At 49.8% G+C, this 19,936-nt stretch overlaps 1 protein-coding gene across 2 annotated transcripts in view; it reads right to left on the bottom strand.

Moving 5' to 3' along the window:
• Positions 1–19,936, bottom strand: part of CACNA1B (calcium voltage-gated channel subunit alpha1 B) — a 209,995-nt gene that overhangs the window by 74,173 nt on the left and 115,886 nt on the right. For both annotated transcript variants that reach the window (XM_070380086.1, XM_070380087.1), the window contains exons 19-20: positions 12,515–13,294; positions 11,431–11,648 (exon numbers count right to left, since the gene is read on the bottom strand). In XM_070380086.1, coding sequence (XP_070236187.1) covers positions 11,431–11,648; positions 12,515–13,294 — 998 coding nt within the window. The remainder of the gene's footprint in view (positions 1–11,430; positions 11,649–12,514; positions 13,295–19,936) is intronic.

Consider the following 19,936-nt stretch of genomic DNA (forward strand, 5'->3'; position numbering starts at 1 on the left):
CTAACACAAACAACCATACACACATAAAAGTCACAGCTTAAACAAAAGGGCCGTTCCTTCAAAAGCACAGACCAATGCCACTCACCCAGTACGGTTAGATAACAGAGCCCCATTAAGGGCAGTTTTTAAATTCTAATAGATGTTTCATCAGCAAATGTCTCCCAACATTTTAAGAATTAACACCAATTCTACACAATCTCCTCCAAAAAAATAATAAAAAATACTGTCCAATTCATTTTAAGAATCAGCATTATTCTGATACCAAAATCAGAAAGAGTACAAAAAAGAAAACTATAGAGTAATATCTCTCATAAATACAAAAGCCAAACTCTCTAACAAAATACTATCAAACAGAAATCAGCAATATATAAAGTAATTATACACAAGTTTATCCCAGGATGCAAGGCAGGTCAATACTTGAAAATCAATCAATGCAGACTACCACATTACAGGAGAAAAACCACATGATCCCATTAACTGAGGCAGAAACTTTGATAAAATTCAACACTTTAATATAAAAACTTAGGGGAAAAAAGAGATAAAGGGGAATTTCCTCAACTTGAAAGAACATCTTAAAAACAAGAGACTTACAATGAATATTATACTGAGTGGTGAAAGGCGGAGTGCTCCCTCCTCCCACCAGATGGGAAGAAGCACTGGAGGTGACTCCCAGTGGCACGAGGGAAGAGGGGAAACAAAAGGCATATGTATCAGAAAGCAAAAACAAAACTGTTCATTTGCAGGGTACCTGATTCCTTATAGTAAATATTCAGTCCATCCTAAAGGAAATCAGTCCTGCATATTCATCAGAAGGACTGATGCTGAAGCTGAAACTCCAATACTTTGGTCACCTGGTGTGAAGAACCGACTCACTAGAAAAGACCTTGATGCTGGGAAAGACTGAAGGCAGGAGGAGAAGCGGACGACAGAGGATGACACGGTTGGATGACATCACCTCCTCAGTGGACACGACTGTGAGTGAACTCCGGGAGTCTGTGATGGACGGGGAGGCCTGGTGTGCTGCAATGGGGTCGCAAAGAGTTGGACACAACTGAGTGACTGAACTGAACTGAAGGAACACTAAGGGGAAATACAAACTAAAATTGCATAATTCTTTTAAAATCTGGTGAAAAGGAAAACACCAAACATCAGAATCTATAGGACACAATTAAATTGGTAATCAGAGGAAAATTCACAACCCTAAATAACCATATAACAAAAACTAAAGACTAAAATACACTAAGCCTCCCACTGAAGAAGGTAGAAAAGAATGACAAAGTAAAACACAATGGCAGTAGGAGGAAAATAATAAGAATAAAATTAGAAAAAAATGATTAAAAACAATATTAATAGAACTCATAAAGATGCTGGTTCTGTTTATAAAAATCCACAAAACTTATAAACTACTAACTATTTTAATCAAGAAAAAGGAGAAAATACAAAATATACAGGATAAAAAATGAGAAGGGGGAAAAAAAACACTGAACCAGAGGAAACTGTTTTAAAAACTTAAGCTACTTCTTTGTATCCATGTAAATACATTGAAAACCTAAAATAAAAGGATCATTTCTAAGGAAATTATAATTTACTAAATTGATCTTAGGAGATAAAAAAAAAGTTTAAATAGACCAATATCTATTCAGAGGCAGATAATTTAATCTATTAAATTATTTATATTTATTTAATTTAATTTAATTTAAATTTATATTTATTTAATCTATTAAATCTATTAAATAATTTAATCTAATTTAAATTATTTAAATTTAATGATTTAAATAAATTAAATTAATTTTATTTAAATATTTAATATTTAAATATTGATTTAAATGATCTAATTTAATTTAAATTTATTTAATCCATTAAATCTATTAAATAATTTAATCTATTAAATTATCAAAGGACTGTCCAACAACAAAAACCAAACCCAGATGACTTCACAAAGGAATTATACTAAATCTTTAAAGACCAAGTAATCCTAATGCTACTTAAACTATCCCAGAAACGAAATAGAATCAAACATTCTAATTGTTTTTACGGATCAATAATAGGTATATCCACAGAACATCTCCTCCAGTAACATTTCTCAACAGATCACCTCTTATTTTTATTGCTGCTGTGGTTTAGTGGCTAAGTTGTGTCCAACTCTTTTGTGACCCCATGAACTGTAGGCTGCCAGGCACTTCTGTCCATTATTGGGTTGGCCAAAAAGTAAAATCAATGGAAAAACTCAAATAAACTCTCTGGGCAACCCAATATAATACTCACACTTCAGGAGAATATATGTATCTCTCATTACAGTGTTGTTGAGGTTTTCTTGACTGATGTTTATGTAGGAAAAATGTATAAATCCCCAGAATGCAAAACATTTTCTTTTAATTGGGGGAAAACCTTCAGGCGTGATTCCAAAGTCAGCTGGTTAGCTATCAGAATCATGTGTGGATGTTTGGGAAAAGTGTGAGTTTCGCTGAAGGAGGTGTCCAGAGCTACTGCCTGTGAACAGCCATTTCAACTGTCACCATCAGGAAACAACGTATTAAGTGTTTCGTGTACTAATATGATAGTTTTTACTTTTCAGTGATTAACTGCGCTTGAGTTCTATTTTAAGAAATTGGTTGGGGATTTGAGTACAACCAATTATAATACATTACAGTTTTTATAGTACATTAAGTTTTTCCCACTTAAAATGGGAAATTGGACTCCCAAGACAACATTTGATTTTTAGGAATGGATTAGTGAGGTTAAGCAAGAAATAACTATATGGCATTAATACCAAAACCTTATGACACTTGAACATAATGTAGGAAAGTTACACATCTCAATACCAATCCAAAAATCTTCCGTGAAGCATAATCAAAGAAAGCCCAACATCACATAAAAAATAATTATGATAACCTAATGTAGTTTTTTGTAAGATTGCAAAAGAAAGCTTTTTACTATAAATCTCCATATGTAAGCAGAAAAGATATGATCTCTATGGATGCTGAAAAGGCCTTCAACAAAATTCAACATGTATTTCAGATAAAAGAATACTTACTGAAATAGAAATTAATAAAGTCTATAACATGACCTAGACCCAGACATCCTGGAATGTGAAGTCAAGTGGGCCTTAGAAAGCATCACTATGAACAAAGCTAGTCGAGGTGATGGAATTCCAGTTGAGCTATTCCAAATCCTGAAAGATGATGCTGTGAAAGTGCTGCACTCAATATGCCAGCAAATTTGGAAAACTCAGCAGTGGCCACAGGACTGGAAAAGGTCCGTTTTCATTCCAATCCCAAAGAAAGGCAATGCCAAAGAATGCTCAAACTACTGCACAATTGCACTCATCTCACACACTACTAAAGTAATGCTCAAAATTCTCCAAGCCAGGCTTTAGCAATATGTGAACCGTGAACTTCCTGATATTCAAGCTGGTTTTAGAAAAGGCAGAGGAACCAGAGATCAAATTGCCAACATCCGCTGGATCATGGAAAGCAAGAGAGTTCCAGAAAAACATCTATTTCTGCTTTACTGACTATGCCAAAGCCTTTGACTGTGTGGATCACAATCAACTGTGGAAAATTCTGGAAGAGATGGGAATACCAGACCACCTGATCTGCCTCTCGAGAAATGTGTATGCAGGTCAGGAAGCAACAGTTAGAACTGGACATGGAACAACAGACTGGTTCCAAATAGGAAAAGGAGTACATCAAGGCTGTATATTGTCACCCTGTTTATTTAACTTATATGCAGAGTACATCATGAGAAACGCTGGACTGGAAGAAACACAAGCTGGAATCAAGATTGCCGGGAGAAATATCAATAACCTCAGATATGCAGATGACACCATCCTTATGGCAGAAAGTGAAGAGGAACTCAAAAGCCTCTTGATGAAAGTGAAAGAGGAGAGTGAAAAAGTGGGCTTAAAGCTCAACATTCAGAAAATGAAGATCATGGCATCCGGTCCCATCACTTCATGGGAAATAGATGGGGAAACAGTGGAAACAGTGTCAGACTTTATTTTTCTGGGCTCCAAAATCACTACAGATGGTGACTGCAGCCATGAAATTAAAAGATGTTTACTCCTTGGAAGGAAAGTGATGACCAACCTAGATAGCATATTCAAAAGCAGAGACATTACTTTGCCAACAAAGGTTCGTCTAGTCAAGGGTATGGTTTTTCCTGTGGTCATGTATGGATGTGAGAGTTCGACTGTAAAGAAGGCTGAGCGCCGAAGAATTGATGCTTTTGAACTGTGGTGTTGGAGAAGACTCTTGAGAGTCCCTTGGACTGCAAGGAGATCCAACCAGTCCATTCTGAAGGAGATCAGCCCTGGGATTACTTTGGAAGGAATGATGCTAAAGCTGAAACTCCAGTACTTTGGCCACCTCATGCGAAGAATTGACTCATTGGAAAAGACTCTGATGCTGGGAGGGATTGGGGGCAAGAGGAGAAGGGGACGACAGAGGATGAAATGGCTGCATGGCATCACTGACTCGTTGGACATGAGTCTCAGTGACCTCCGGGAGTTGTTGATGGATAGGGAGGCCTGGCGTGCTGCGATTCATGGGTTCGCAAAAAGTCGGACACGACTGAGCGACTGATCTGATCTGATCTGATAACATGACTTTATACACATACACACACACACACCTCTCAAGCCCAAAACTATAATCTTACTTAGGTAGGCAGAAACAAGGTAAGGGGACCCACTAACTCCAATGTTAGTATATTTGCTGGGGCAACCAGGCAGCAAAAAAGAAAGAAAAAAGAAGGAAGGAAAACCTAAGATTTAGAAAGGAATAGTTAGAACTGTATTGCAAAGTTTTATATAATATACTTAGGGGAAAAAAAGACAATCAGTGCTAAAACTAATGAACGATTTGAGGATTCAGGAAAGTAGTCGGACACAAAATTAACATATAGAAGCCAATAGCCTAACATTCTGCTTCTAGCAGAAGTAATAACAGGGACCAAGTTAACCCTCCCATGAGTAACAATCAAAAACACCAAATGTTAAGAAAATGAAAAGCCACAAACTGGGAAAAAATATTTGCAAATCACATATCTGATAAAAGTCTTATATTAAAATTATACAAAGAACTCTAAAAAGTCAACAATTAGAAAACAACCTAATTAAAATGTGGACAAAAAGTCTGTTTTCAGACCACAATGAAGTAAACTAGAAATTGATAACAAAGATAATTCTCAAAGTACACAAAAATTAAACAGCATACTTCTAGATAACATATGAGTCAAAGAAGAAGTTCCAAGGGAAACTGTAAGATATTTTAACTAAATGAAAATGAAAACACAATTTTAACAAAGTTTGTTGGATAGAAGGAATTTATAGCACTGAGCGCATACATTAGAAAATAAAAGCCCAAAATCAATCATTTAGCTTCCACCTTAGGAAACAAGAAAAAGAAGAGGAATTTCAATCCAGAGGAAGCAGAAGACAAGCAATAATGAGAATTAGAGCAGAAATCAATGAAATTGAAAGCAGCAGAGAATATTAATGAAACCAAAAGCTGGTTCCTTGAAAGGATTAATAAACACTGATAAGCCTCTAGCTAGGCTAAGATAAAAGAGGGAAAAGAAAAATTTCTAACATCGGAAATAAAAGAGGACACATCACTACTGATCCCATGGACATTAAAGGATAATAAACTAATACTCTGAACAACTCTATGCCCACAAATTTGATAAACTGTGAAATGAGCCAATTCCTTGTACGGATACAATCTGCCAAAACTCACACAAGAAAAAATAGATAATTTAAATATGCTTATAGCTATTAAAGTGAAAGATCGAATCAATAATTACCTTCTAAAACAGAAAGCACCAGGCCCAGATAGGTTCACTGGTGAATTCTACAAAATACCTAAGAAAGAAATCATAGCCATTTCCTACAATCTCTTTCAGAAGATAGAAGCAAATCTGAACAAATTCTAGGAGGCCAGCATTTTACCCTAATACTAAAACCAGTCAAGACATCACAAGGAAACTATACACCACTATCTCTCATGAATATAGATTAAAAATTCTCAAACAAAATATTGGCAAATCAAATCCAAAAAAGTATAAAAAGAATTATATACCACAACCAAGTGGAATTAACCCCAATATGAGAGACTGGTCCAAGAATCAGAAATCAATTAATATAATCCATCATATCAACAAACCAAAAAAGAAAAATCATTTGCTCATATCAACAGGTACAAAAAAAAAAAAGGCATTTGACAAATCCAATATCTATTCATCATAAAAACTCTCAGTAAATTGGAATAGGGGGAATTTCCTCAACTTTATAAAGAACATGTACCAAAAACCCTATAGCTAGCATCATACTTAATAGTGAGAAACTCAAAGCTGTCTTAAAAAGATCACATACAAGGAAAAGATGTCACCCTCTCTCCAATCCTTTTCAACACCATACTGGAAGTCCTCACTAAAGCAACAAGGGGGAAAAGAAAAAAAAGAGAAATAAAAAGTTTACAGATTGGTAAGTAAGACTAAAAAAAAAAAAAAAAACCTGTATTTGTTAGCAGATGACTTGATCATCTATTTAGAAAATCTGAAAGAATCAAAAAAAAAAAAATTCCTACAAGGTTTCAGGATACAAGCTGAACATACAAAAGTCAATTGTTTTCCTATATACCAACAATGAACAAGTGAAATTTAAAATTACAAACACAACACTATGCACATTAACATCCCCTCAAATGAAATACTTAAGTATAAATCCAACAAAATATGTGCAAGTTTTCCCCTATAAGGAAAACTATAAACTCCAATGAATTAAATAAAAGAGTTAAATAAATGGAGAGGCATTCCTTGTTCATGGATGGAAGGATTCAACATTGTCAAGTTGCCAGTTCTTTCCAACTTGATCTATAGATTCAAGGCAATCTCAATAAAAATCCCAACAAGTTGTTTCATGGGTATCAGCAAAGTGATTCTAGAGTTTTATAAGGTGATGTAAAAGACTCAGAATAGCCAACAGTGTAATTTCAAAGAAGACCAAAGTTAGAGGATCAGCATTACCCAACTTCTGGAGTGGGCTGCCATTTCCTTCTCCAGGGGATCTTCCCAACCCAGGGATCAAACCTGGGTCTCCTGCACTGCAGACAGACGCTTTACCGTCTGAGCCACTAGGGAAGCCCGAGACTTACTACACAGCTATGGTAATCAAAACAGTGTGGTCCTCGTGAAAGAATGAGCAAACGGATCAACAGAACAGAAAAGAGAGTCCAGAAACAGATTCCCACAAATCACAGTCAGTGCAGTGGAGCAAAGTCTTTTCAGTAAATGGTGCTGGAGCAACTGGACATCCAACGCAAGATGAAAAAGAGAGTCTAGAGAGATTTTCCCACCCCTCACAAAAATTAACCCAAAATGGCTCACAGGCCTAAACACGAAATGCAAAATCACAACACTCCTGTTGCTGTCCAGTCACTAAATCCTGTCTGACTCTGCAACCCCATGAACTGCAGCATGCCAGACTTCCCTGTGCTTAGTCACTCAGTCATGTCCAGCTCTTTGCAATCCATGGACTGTAGCCCACCAGGTTCCTCTGTCCATGGTGATTCTCCAGGCAAGATTACTGAAAGGGTTGCCATTCCCTTCTCCAGGGGATCTTCCCAACCCAGGGATCAAACCCAGTTCTCCCACACTGCAGGCAGATTCTTTACCGTCTGAGCCACCAGGGAAGCCCAAGAATACTAGAGTGGGTAGCTCATCCCTTCTCCAGGTGAGCTTCCCGACCCAAGAATCAAACTGGGGTCTCCTACATTGCAGGCAGATTCTTTACCAGTTGAGCTACCAGGGAAAGATTGAGGGCAAGAGGAGAAGGGGGCAACAGAGGATGACATGATTGGATGGCATCACTGACTCAGTAGACATGAGTTTCAGCAAACTCCAGGAGATAGTGAAGGACAGGCTTCCCATGGACTGCAGACTTCACTATCTCCTGGAGTCAGTGATGCCATCCAATCATCTCATCCTCTGTTGCCCCTTTGTCCTCTCGCCCTCGGTCCTTCCTAGCACCAGGATATTTTCCAATAACATTCCTACTGCTGCTGCTGCTAAGTTGCTTCAGTCATGTCCAACTCTGTGCGACCCCATAGACGGCGGCCCACCAGGCTACCCCATCCCTGGGATTCTCCAGGCGAGAACACTGGAGTGGGTTGCCATTTCCTTCTCCAATGCATGAAAGTGAAAAGTGAAAGTCAAGTCGCTCAGTTATGTCCAACTCTTCTCGACCCCATGGACTGCAGCCTACCAGGTTGCTCCATCCGTGGGATTTGCCAGGCAAGAGTACTGGAGTGGGGTGCTACTGCCTTCTCCAAATAACATTCCTAGGAGATAATTAACAACTTCTGCTCTATAAAAGACACCAACAGAATGAGAAGACAAGCAACAAATTGAGAGAAAATGTTTGCAAAAGACACATCAGATAAAAGACTGTTATTCAAAATACACAACTAAAACTCAACAATAAAAATAACTACCTGAATAAAATATGGGCAAAAGACCTTAACAGACATCTCACAAAAGAAGATATACAGAGGGTGGATAAGCACATGAAGATGTCCCACAGCAAATGATATCAAGGAAATGAAAATCAACACAATCTGATACCACTGCACACCAGTTAGAATGGCCAAATTCTGGAACACTAGCAATACCAAATGCTGTCAAAATGTGGAGCAACAGAAATTCTCATTCACTGCTGGTGGGAATGCAAAATGGTACAGCCAGTTTTGTGGTTTCTTCAAAACTAAATATTTTTTTGCCATGTGAACCAACCATCGTTCTCTTTAGTACTTACCCAAAGGAGCTGAAAATTTATGTCCACACAAAAATGTGCACACAAATGTTTATAGCAGCTTTATTCATATTGCCAAAATTTGGAGGCAGCCAAGATGTTCTCAAGTAGTTGAATGGATAAACTAAGGTGCATCCAGATAATGGAATGTTGAAATGAAGTGCAAGTCGCTCAGTCATGTCTGACTCTTTGCGACCCCATGGGCTATACAGTCCATGGGATTCTCCAGGCCAGAATACTGGAGTGGGAAGCCGTTCCCTTCTCCAGGGGATCTTCCCAACCCAGGGTTGAACCCAGGTCTCCCGCATTGCAGGTGGATTCTTCACCAGCTGAGCCACCAGGGAAGCCCTGGATAATAACATTATGGAATGCTCTTCAGCACTGAAAAAAAAAATGAGCTATCAAGCCATGAAAAGACATAGAGAAACCTTAAATTGCATGTTGGTAAGGGAAAGAGGTCAATCTGAAGAGGCTACATACTGTATGATTCCAACTACATGGCATTCTGGAAAAGGCGAAACAACGCGGACCATGGAAAGGTCAGTGGTGGGAGTCACGGACGGACAGGCAGAGCACAGAGAGTTTTCAGGGTACTGAAAATATTCTGTACGTGTGGCCATACAGTGATGGATGTATCTTATTATACATTTGTCCAAACACACAGAACGTACAATACCAAGAGTGAACTCTAACGCAGCCTATAGACTTTGAGTGATTATGATGTGCCAATGTAGGTTCATCTTTGGTTAAAAAAAGAAAGCGCCATTCTGATGAGTAATAGGGAGGCTACTGCATGTGTGGGGGCAGAGAGTATATGGAAATCTTGGTACCTTCCTCCCAATTTTGTTCTGAAACTTAAACTGCTCTTTAAAAAATTAAGTCTCTACAATTTTTTTCAAATAAAATATTTAAAAGTGAGCAAAAGATATTAATAGGCACCTAACCAAAGAAGATATACAGATATTAAATCAGCATATTAAAAGAAGCTCAACATCATGTGTTATTAAGGAATTATAAGCTAATAAATGAGATATCATTACACACTTACTAGAATGGAGAAAATTCAAAACATGGGCAGTACCAACTGTTGGAGAGGCATGTGAAGCACTAGGAATTCTCATTTATTGCTGGTGGGAATGTAAAGCAATACAGCCAATTTGTTAGATCAGGTTCTTAAAAAAGATAAATGCAGTTTCACCATATAGTCCAAAAATCACACTCTTAGATATTTACCCAAATGAGCTGGAAATGTATGCGCACACAAAAACCTGAACATGAATGCTTATTCATGAACATGAATGCTTTATTCATAATTGCCAAAATTTTCCAAACAACCAAGGTGTCCTTCAACAGATGGATGGATAAATAAACTGTGGTCCACCCCAACAACCAAATAGTATTCAGCACAAAAAAGAAATGAGCTATAAAGTCATGAAAAGACACGGAGGAACCTTAAACGAACATGGGTAAGTGAAAGGAGCCAATTTGAAGAGGCTGCATACTATGCAAATCCAACCGTATGGCATTGTGGAAAAGGCAAATGACAGACGCAGTAAAAGGGCCAGCGGCTGCCGGGTCAGGGGGAGGGGCCACATCTAGGTTTCTGTCGGCAAAAGCCAGGTGGGACCCTCAAGCTGATCCAGAAAGAAGCATACCCAGGGGCTCATTTTGGAGTCGGGGAAAACACACACACTACCACTGTGGGAGGTGAAACAGCACAAGGGACCAGGGAAAGCTTCCTTCCAAGGAAGCAGTGAGGAAGGGAAGGCTCAGCAGCCAGAGCTCCAACTGCACCGTCACACCCGGCCCCAGGTGAGAGCACCGCAGGTGAGAGCACGTGTGTGCTCGCATCTGTGTGTGGACAGGTCTGCACACACGCAGGCGGGTGGCAGCATCTAGGTCTGCCTGAGACTATATCTCCATCTGGAATTCACGTCAGCTCTGCCCCTGGGAATGCTTTCTCTGTCCTTGGTGCTCACGAAACACCGGTGCCCTTGCGCATAGTGTGAGGGGCTAGTCTGAAACCAGGAGGTTGACGTTTTTATTATCCTGTGCCCTCAGTGCCTGAACACGGTCAGCTGTGCAACCACCGTTCCTTCAGGACCGCAAGCAAAGGCCTGGGAGGAGCCGCAGAGCAGGGACCAGGCAGCATGGAAGACCACCACCCTGAGACCCTCGTCCTCTCCCCTACTAACCCCCAACCTCAGGCTGGTCTGTGGCCATAGTTCCTGGCAGCACTGGTACGACTGTGAAGAGCTGTAACCATGTTGTGGTCTGTCTTCCTGACGAGACTCTGGGCCCCAGGAGGACAGCCAGTCACGCTCCCTCCTGCTGGGCCTCTGCACTAACACCATGCCTGGCACTTACCTGGGAACTTGCAGATATTTTGGAAGCGAGGAGACTAAGGCTTAAGTGACCTGTAACAGTGACAGTGCTCCTCTGGGCCCTGGAAAGCAAAGGGGCGTGGAGGCACAGATGCCGGCAGCACAGACTCTCCAGCTGAGAGCGACCCAGAGGCCAGCTCTGTCCCCAGGTGGCCGCTGCGGAGCAGGAGGGGAAGAAGGAGCACAAAGTGGGCCCACACAAGGGGGCCTGCGCAGCTGCTGAGGGGAGATACTCACTGGGAGCAACCGTGGTCTGCCCGGGAGGCCCGGTCAGCGTCACTGGGATGCGCACAGCGGTGCTCAGATCTGAGGGCTGACCGCCCGTGCGAGTCACGTTCCGCTGATTGTCCGCGTCCTCTGGCTGCTCTTCCACCTCCTCCAGGCAAGCGCTGGGCAGGGCATGCACAGGGCCCACGCCAACGACCACACTGGCCTCCAGGTCACAGTGCGACCCCCTGCAAGCAGTGATGCACATCAGACTGATGTAGCCCCAAACTCCTATTCTACTTGCAAAACCCAGCTTCTTAAACCCCTATCCTGATCAAATAAATCCCTGACCACCTCCTGTTCTGATTTTTACCATCCTATACATTCTGTGTTTTGGGATCTGAAAGGTAGGGTTGCAGCTGACTCACCTGTTTTTCCCTGGCAAAAGACCAGGCATGGCTGACATCACATTATGTGTACGTAACAGAACTGTTGGCAGAATAAAGAAGCCTGGAAGAGGATGTTACCCTAAGCCTACCTATCTGGGGCCCCACCAGGGCCAAGCACAGAGCTCTGCAAAGACATTGCCTAGGTGGGGCTGATCCTGAGCTGCAGCCTCTGACTATGAGAGTTCCGCGTGGTCTGTGACCTGTTGGCAAGTGTGGAGATGGCTGGTCTCAGCCTAGCAGCCCCTGTTACCCCCAGGCTCTCATAGTCACCCTGGGAATCCTGCCCGAGCGCGGGCCCAGGCTGGCTGGCCTGGGGAGGGAACAGGGCAGGGTCCTTTCTGTCAGAGGCGCACAGCCCAGCCCCCTTCCGTGACACCCTTAGCCTGGAGGCCTCCTCAGGTTCCCCCAGGCTCTCCTGACCCTCCTTCCTTCACAGTGCTCCCCATTTTTCTCTTCTCTCTGGGTCACCTTGTTCTTTCCAAGTCTTCCTGATCCCAACCAGTCCCAACGATTTTGCCCTAAGCCTCCCTTGCACCTGGGCGCCTTAGACTAGGCTAAATTTCCCTGAGCCAAGCCCCCAGCACGCGGTGAAAGGCCTTCTCACACAGCACCAACAAGGCGGACCGTCCCCGCCCGGGGCCGCGCCCCCGCCCCGCGCGACTCACCTGGGCTGGTGGTTTCGGGGCTCCTTGTCCCTGTCCTCCGCCTCGGCCTCCTTCTCCGCCTCCTCCTGTGCGGGCGGCGCCTTGTGTCGCGCTCGGTGCCGCCGGGAGGGCTCCTCGCCGCTCTCGGCCTCCCGGGGCCCGGCCCGGGAGCCGCCGCGGTGCCGCGCTCGCCGCTCGCCCTTGCTGCCGGGCGCGCCCTCCCTGCTCGGCTCCGGCGCGTGCCGGTGCGCGCGGTGGCGCCGGGGCTCGCGCTCCGCGGCCTCCTCCGGGGAGCCCCGCCGGTGATGGCGCCGGCCGCCGTCCGGGCCCAGCCCGCGGCCTCGCTCGCTCCTGGCCTCGCGGGGGCCTGCGGCCTCCTTGCTGCGGCTGCGGCGCGGTCGCGCCCGCTCCTCCCGGGCCCCCGGCTCCCCGCCCTCCGCCTTCGGGGCGTCCGCCCTGTCTGGCTCCCCCGCCGGGGCTGCGGCCTTGTCCCTGTCCCTGTCGCGGTGCCGGTGGTGCCTGCGCGGCGGGTCGGCACCCTCGCCGGCCTCCCCGCCCTCGGGCCGGGCCTTGCCCCCCGCAGGCCCCCGCGCGCCATCCCGGCCTGGCTCCACCACAAGCGGCCGGTCCAGGTGCGTCTTCATGTCGGGCCGCAGGTGGCGGGAAGTGGCGAAGCGCAGGCGCTCCTCGGGGTCCATCTCGCTATACAGCGCTTCACAGCTGGCCCGCAGGTTCTGCAGCCGCAGCTGGCTGGCCCGCTGCTCCCACACCGAGCGCGCCTTGGCCGAGTTCTGCTGCCTGCTGTGGGGAGACCGCCCCTGTGAGCCCCCTGCGCTGCGTCCCACCTCTCTGCTCCGCAGGGGAAGCCACTGATGGACACAGAGCGATGGACGGATGGCAGAGGACGCAGGGACGCAGGGCGAGAGGAGGGAAGAAGGCGGCAGGAGTCCTGGCCAGCCCAGCAGAGTGGATGGGCTGAGTCGGTGGCAGATACCCGGGCTAACAGACCTCGTCCCTATGCCCCTTGTGGCGGAGCCCACAGACTGTGAGAGCCTCACCTGAGGTGGGGGCCCCAGGCCGGAGGGCACGAGGGGTGCAGGGCAGTGGGAATGGCAGGCACTAGCATGAGGTGGCAGACGGGCTTCTCGGGCAGGGGGGCCACCTGCCAGGAAGGCCAAAATGGGGCAAGGAGGGGGGCAGCGTCCAAATGGAGTGGGACTGGGTGGGGGCTGCCTAAGGAGGGGCTTCTCCGTCTCTCCCTCCAGGAGGAGAGTCACTGGCCAGAAGCACACAGAGGGTGTTTGAGAGGGAACTCAATAAGGGGCGGGTCATCAGGAGCAGAGGGGAGGGCGGCCCAGGGAGTGAGGGGCCCTGGGACAGCTGGCCCTCAGGAGTCGGGCAGGCACTCTCCCTGAGCTGGTCAGACCCATTTGGGCAGCTGCCACTCAGCTCAATGACCATTTGCTGAATGCCCAGCAACCCAGCATCAGGTCTGGGGCTGGACACCCCCTCTTGTGGTCACCAGTACCCCCTCTCTCCTGGCTCCACAGAGGCTGAGAGCTCTCCGGCACCAGGAATGGCCTATGGCCCAGGCTCAGCCCTCATGGCACAGGCTCCTGAAGGCCCTGACGGCCATCTGCCAAGCTCACCCACATGGTCACAGGGGGTCCACAGCCCAGGGTGCATGGAAGCCCTTTGCATTCTGCAATTTTCACTAGACAAGACCCCAGAGTTGGTGACCCCAACACCACCTTGGCCAAGTGGGAAATGCCTCAGAGGGCCAGTCTTGCCTTCCCCTCTAGAGGTTCCTAGAACCCCCTGGGCAGCAGGGGCAGCACAGGACAAGGATGGCCGTGGCATCTGGATCAGGTGGCATCTGGCCACCTCCCCAGCCCTCACGCCCTCCTCTTGTCCCCACGGCACACTGCGCACAGAGCTGTGACCCACGGGGTCCACAGCAAGGCACTGACGGAGCCAGGATCGGACGCATGCAAGGACAAGAGGGAAAGAGTGTCTAAAGGAGACGTGAGGCCTTGGCCAGACCCCAGCTGCGCTGACAGCACAGCCGAGAGCCACAACCCAAGGGCCCTGAGGGCCGGGCTGGACAGGCCCCACCCCCGGCTCTGGGCTGCGGCCACTGAGCACCACACTAGTCCTGCCCTTTGTAGGGTTAGTCCAGGTTCAGGGTGGGGAGCCATTTCCAGGAGAGCACCTCGGAAGTATGAGAGCAGCAGAGCCTGATGTCTGTCCCTGGGGGCCCAGCAGGAGACACATAGGGACAACTGCCGGCCTCTCCGGCATCTGCCGACCCACACCTTTAGCTGACCCCCCAAGCCCTGACCTGCTGCCCCGTTCCCGAGGTCACCTCGCAACAGACCCACCTTATCTTTCTTTGCCTTCAACCCAGAGCCCCAGGGGACCTCCCCATCCCCAGCTGGCATCAAAACAAAGGGTCCGACTCTGAACAAGACTGAACCTTGTACAGTGGACAACAGCCACCAGGGGGAGTTCCCCGGGTGCAGGAGGCCACGAGAGCTGACAGCCAGCCACTGGTCAGCCTCCTTATCAGCCCAGCAGCCGGAGATGGACCTGGACTCTGAGCCATATGGGCAGCAGGTGGCGGCCTGCTCAGATGCAGCCATGAGCCCCGGGGCCTGTGCCGTCTGCCAGAACACAAACAGGCAGGCAGTGAAGATGATGGGGACACGTGGTGTCTCAGGAGGAACGGCTCTGCCCTCACCCTTACCCTCAGACACAGCTCCGTCCCACCGAGGAACCAGCTCAAGTCCACGAAGAGGCGGGTTGCCTGCTGGACTAGAGAGTGCATCCAGGCTCCCTGCATAACTTCCCAGCCCCACTCCCACTGGACTGCTGCCACGCTGGGCCTCCGCCCCCTAGGACTATCTGTGCCCACCCAGCATGTAGCATGGCTGCCTCTCTGGACGTGTCTCTGGGTCTGAGCCTTGCTGAGGTGCACCCGCCTGTGGGCCTCTCTGTGCCTGCTCTGCCCGACGCATGGCGCACTGTGACCAGTGCTCGCCTCCCCCCCATGCCTCTCCACCAAGTTCCCAAGCAGTTCAGGATGTGCAAGAGACCCCCAGTGCAGAGTGGCAGGCGGCTCAGACCCAGGCAAAGGCCTCCCTGAAGGAGGCCCAGGGAGGAGCCGCCCCACCACGTTCCAGCCCAGCTTGCCTGCAGAGCTGAGTTCGGCCACGTGCTGACAGGACTCAGAAGGAGCCTCTGTGGCATGGCTCTGCTTTGGGGTCTCTGCGCTGAGAAAGCTGTCACCCCTCAGTCACCCCTAGTGTGACAAGCAGAAGCAGCCCAGGTGCAACACTGTGGATACCTACGATGCATCGCATTTTCTGCCAGCCTGGAGTCAATCATTTGGGGCCCAGACTCTTATCCTGTGGGCACTGGGGGCCCAACAGCAGCAGCTCTGCATTCTTGTGGCCGCACCAGCCCAGCCCTGTGCTGCCCAGCAACGGGGTGGGGCTCAGGGACCGCGGGAGCGCCAGTCAGCACCAGGGCACAGGGAGGGCACCCGGCCATCCCCAGGGACTTCTCACCTGCAGGAAGAAGCCCCTGGGGACAGTCAGACGGGTGTCACCCCCCAGCAGGGCCACCTCAGTGCTCCTGTGGCCCCACCTCAGGCTCTCCCTGTCTCTGCAGCCTTGCAAACAGGCAGCAGCTCTGCTCTCGCTAGAACTTCCTAAGGATCACAGAGACGTCCTCTCCCAGGTAAGGCAGGCTGGAGCAGGAGGGCCCCACATATGCCCTGAGCCCCTGAGGACCCTCTACTTCTACTTCACAGGAGCTGCAAGGAGACAGCCAGCGGCTCCCCGTGGTGGTCACCTCAGGAAAAGCAGACCTGCTCATGGTGCCAGAGTGACCGCACAGGGACAGACAGCAGAGAGGACGACCAGGAGAGGCGGGGGGGCTGAGCTCAGAGAGCCTGATCCCGGGAGCAGGCTGAGCAGGATGTGAGGGCGCCAGGAAGTGCGCCTGTGTCCCCAGAGGGGCGCGGGAGGTGGTCCTGGAGCTGCCCCCTGAAGCGAATGACTTGAAGTGGGAAAGCAGAGTCAGGGGCAAAGGTGCTGGTGTGTAGTTATCATGAAGCCACAGATGGAAATCGTAGCAGAGAGACTCACGGTGAGTTTACGCTGGAGACAGATGAGCTGCGAGATACAGTACCTCGAGTTTGCTTTACAAAACTGCACATGCAAAAAACAAAACAGAACAAAGTGAGAACACCAGAGAGCGCTCCAAGAGGGCCAGAGCACGCGCCAGCCGCACTGGTCAGGACAGAGGCTCGGCGTGCATCCAGGCCGGAGGCCAGGGACGCTTCGTCAGAACGACACCGGCCGGGACCTCGGGGTAAAGGAGAAGTTGAGAGAGCACGCACGTCCAGCAGAGCAGCAACCACCACGGCTGGAGGGCAGGAAGGCTACCTTGAGCCGACCAACCCAGCTCTGTGCCCACTGCCCCTGGAAGGGCAGCGGGGCCGGAAAGAGCAGGCACCTCCCACCCTGCAATTCTCAACAGCCCTCCTCTGTCGGACCTGGTGCCTCCATCCCCCAGTTAGTGCTGGGGACCACTAACCCCTTCAAGACGGAGCAGAGATGGCTGACACAGGGGCCTTACCTGCTCGCGGCCTTGCCTGGGCCCTGCTTCCCGACCACTGTGCTTGGCCCCCAGCCAAGGCTGCCCAGGCTCTGAGTCACTGCCTCCCACTCACCACCACCCTTCCCAGGGGCAAACAGGTTCCATCACCAGCCCATCTTCCCTTGAGTGTCTTTCTAGAAGCTTTTCCAAAATCAATAGAGAGAAACCAGAGATCTCTTTACAGTCATTTCCCTTCAAGGTAGCTTCCCCAGGGGAGGACCAGGTGGGTATCCAACTCTGCCTTCTCAAGGCTGAGTCGACAAACATGTGAGAAGCTCAAAACTACTCACGGGCCTGCTGACCCTGCCTGCAGAGAGGCACGTGTGTCCAAGAGACTGAGCAAAGCAGTGTGCATGACCCCGTGTGTGAACTTGTGAGTGTGTGTGAGTGTGACTGAGACTGTGAACATCAAGAGTGGCTGTGAGTGTGAACGCATGTGCAGGAGGGGCCATGGGCACCAGCGCTCCTGAGGCTGATGCAGCCGAGAACTCGGATGACCACATCGGCCCGAGTGTCCCCCTCCAGGGAGCCTGAGAGGACTGTCCCCTGCAGCCACACACTGGGGTCCCCACGGAGGCTCGAGTGACTCGGGCACCCCACTCAGGCGGGGCCAGCACAGAGTCTCGGGCAAGGTCCACAGAGCCCTTCAAACATCAGAGACCCTAAAACTGCCCCGAGCATCCGAGGCCCACAGAGCACATCTCAGCAGGCCCCGTCTCACAGGCCACACAGCACAGCTTGGGGAGCAGATTTGGCGGGGGACACCCTGTCCCCCAACCTCAGCAGCTCAGACAGAGAAGTGACCGTGAGAGGCTGGTGCTGCCAGTGGAGCAGGGAGCCAGGCAGATGGACAGACGGACGTGGGAGCAGCCGTCTCAGGGAGGCCCCGCCCTCAGATGCCTCAGCTGACGGAGAAAAATGAACAGCCACGCACAGCGGCCTCACCCCACCCCCATGCCTGAGGCCAGACCTCCTCCAGGAAATGGGACCTCGGGGGGTCACATCAGAGCCCCTGTACGTGCATCAGAGGTGGGCTGAGGACCCAAAGCTGCATCCTGGGTGGGCCTGCAGAACCCACAGGAGGACCCAGGGGCCAGCACCTGGACACACCCCAGGTTGGCCACAGCATGGACAGATCAGCGCCGAGCTCAGGGCCTGCTGTGAGGGGAGCACCAAGTGTCCCCCAGGCCCTGGGGACATAGGTCCACAGCCTGGTTCCTGCACAGCAGCGTCCTGAACAGGGTGGGGGCGGAGAAACAGGAAGAGCATCCAGCCCTCCCTTTCTGGTGTCCGGACAAGCTCCCTGTGGCTGTGCTGGGGGCCCCTCCTCTCTGGGGTCTCTGCCCAGGTTGGGGTGGATGCCCTGCCACACATTCCCAAGGAGCGGGCAGCCCTGGCCAGCAGCAGAGACACAGGACATCACACTCCCCTCCAGAACAGCACGAAGGAAAACGGTACACAGAATCCACACAAGGCCCTCGTGAACAGACTGGTCAGCCGCCACCACGTCCTCCACGCAGACTGCCAGCAGCTTACACAGTTTGGGAGAAGAGGCTGTGACAGGAAGTCACCAGGGTCACTGTAAGCCCAGGACCAAGCAGACAGAGCAGGTGCACTGGCCAGACAACAAGACTCCAGGATAACTGGGCTCCAGGGCCCCAGCAGCTGGCGGAGTGGTGGCAGCCGTGTCCTGCCTGGCTCTCTGCAGGCCTCTGCCCCGCCGCCTTCACTCAGGGCCTGGGGCCTCCCTTTGCTTCTTCTCCCACACAGGCCACCACCTCTGGCCACCTTAGAGACAGGACCTCTGCAAATGCCCTCCTAGAAATCAGGCCATGGCCCTGTGACTTCCAGGCAAGACCGAGCTGCTAAGACGACCCCACCCGTGCATGTGCACACTTCCTCAGACTCATCCCCCCAGAGCACTCAGCACTGCCGCCTGCATCACCGCGGAAGGGCCTGAGGCTGCCCCCGGCACTCTGACCTCAGTCAGCACAGCAGAGGGGCGCAGCTGCAGAGCGAGGGCCCATGGGTCAGCCCCGGAGCCGGAGGGGCCGGTGGGTGGTGAGCGTGGGGCTGGAGGCAAGACTGGTGGCTCCGGGTGGACTCAGTCTGGCCCCAACCCTCCTGTGCTTTCCTGCGGTCACCCAGTGACCAAACACGGGACCAGACTTTCCCACCTCCTTCCCGGGGGCCGACCTCCCGCAGCCACTGCAGCTCTTGGCCCTGGGCTGGGTGCTCTGCCCCAACTCTGAAGTCCATAGCACAGCAGCGGTGCTCCTGCAAGGTGCCTGGAGGCTCCAGAGAAGTCTCAGCCCCACCTGACCTCCTCTCATCAGAGCAGAGCAGCCACCTCTCATCAGAGAGGCCACCTCTTGACCTCTGTCCCAACATTAAAAACTCAAAGATGCTTTGGGAAACTGTGTTAAGACTCTTGGGCTGCTGAAGTACCATGTTGAATCTTTCGCCTCACAAAACACATTTCTGAAAAACTGAGCCGAAGTCAGACATACTTGGAGCCACCCAAGACTGTCCAGGGGGACCGCCATCAGCAGGCTGCTCCCACCCACAGCATTGCCAACACCTCACTCTCATCCTGGTGGGGAGAAGCCAGAGGCTCTACCTGGTGGTCTCGTTGCTCAAAGGCCCCTGCCGGGGAGGAGAGCCACTGCTCCCACCTCAGCTCCTGGGGAGGGCTGTGTCCTGAGAGGCTCCAATCAAGGCAAGGGCCCTCTCTAGAAGCCCCAGGAGGAGTTGGGCTCTGCAGCAACCCTGCCACCA

This window comes from Bos mutus, chromosome 11 (genome assembly GCF_027580195.1).
Source record: "Bos mutus isolate GX-2022 chromosome 11, NWIPB_WYAK_1.1, whole genome shotgun sequence".
Taxonomy (NCBI): domain Eukaryota; kingdom Metazoa; phylum Chordata; class Mammalia; order Artiodactyla; family Bovidae; genus Bos; species Bos mutus.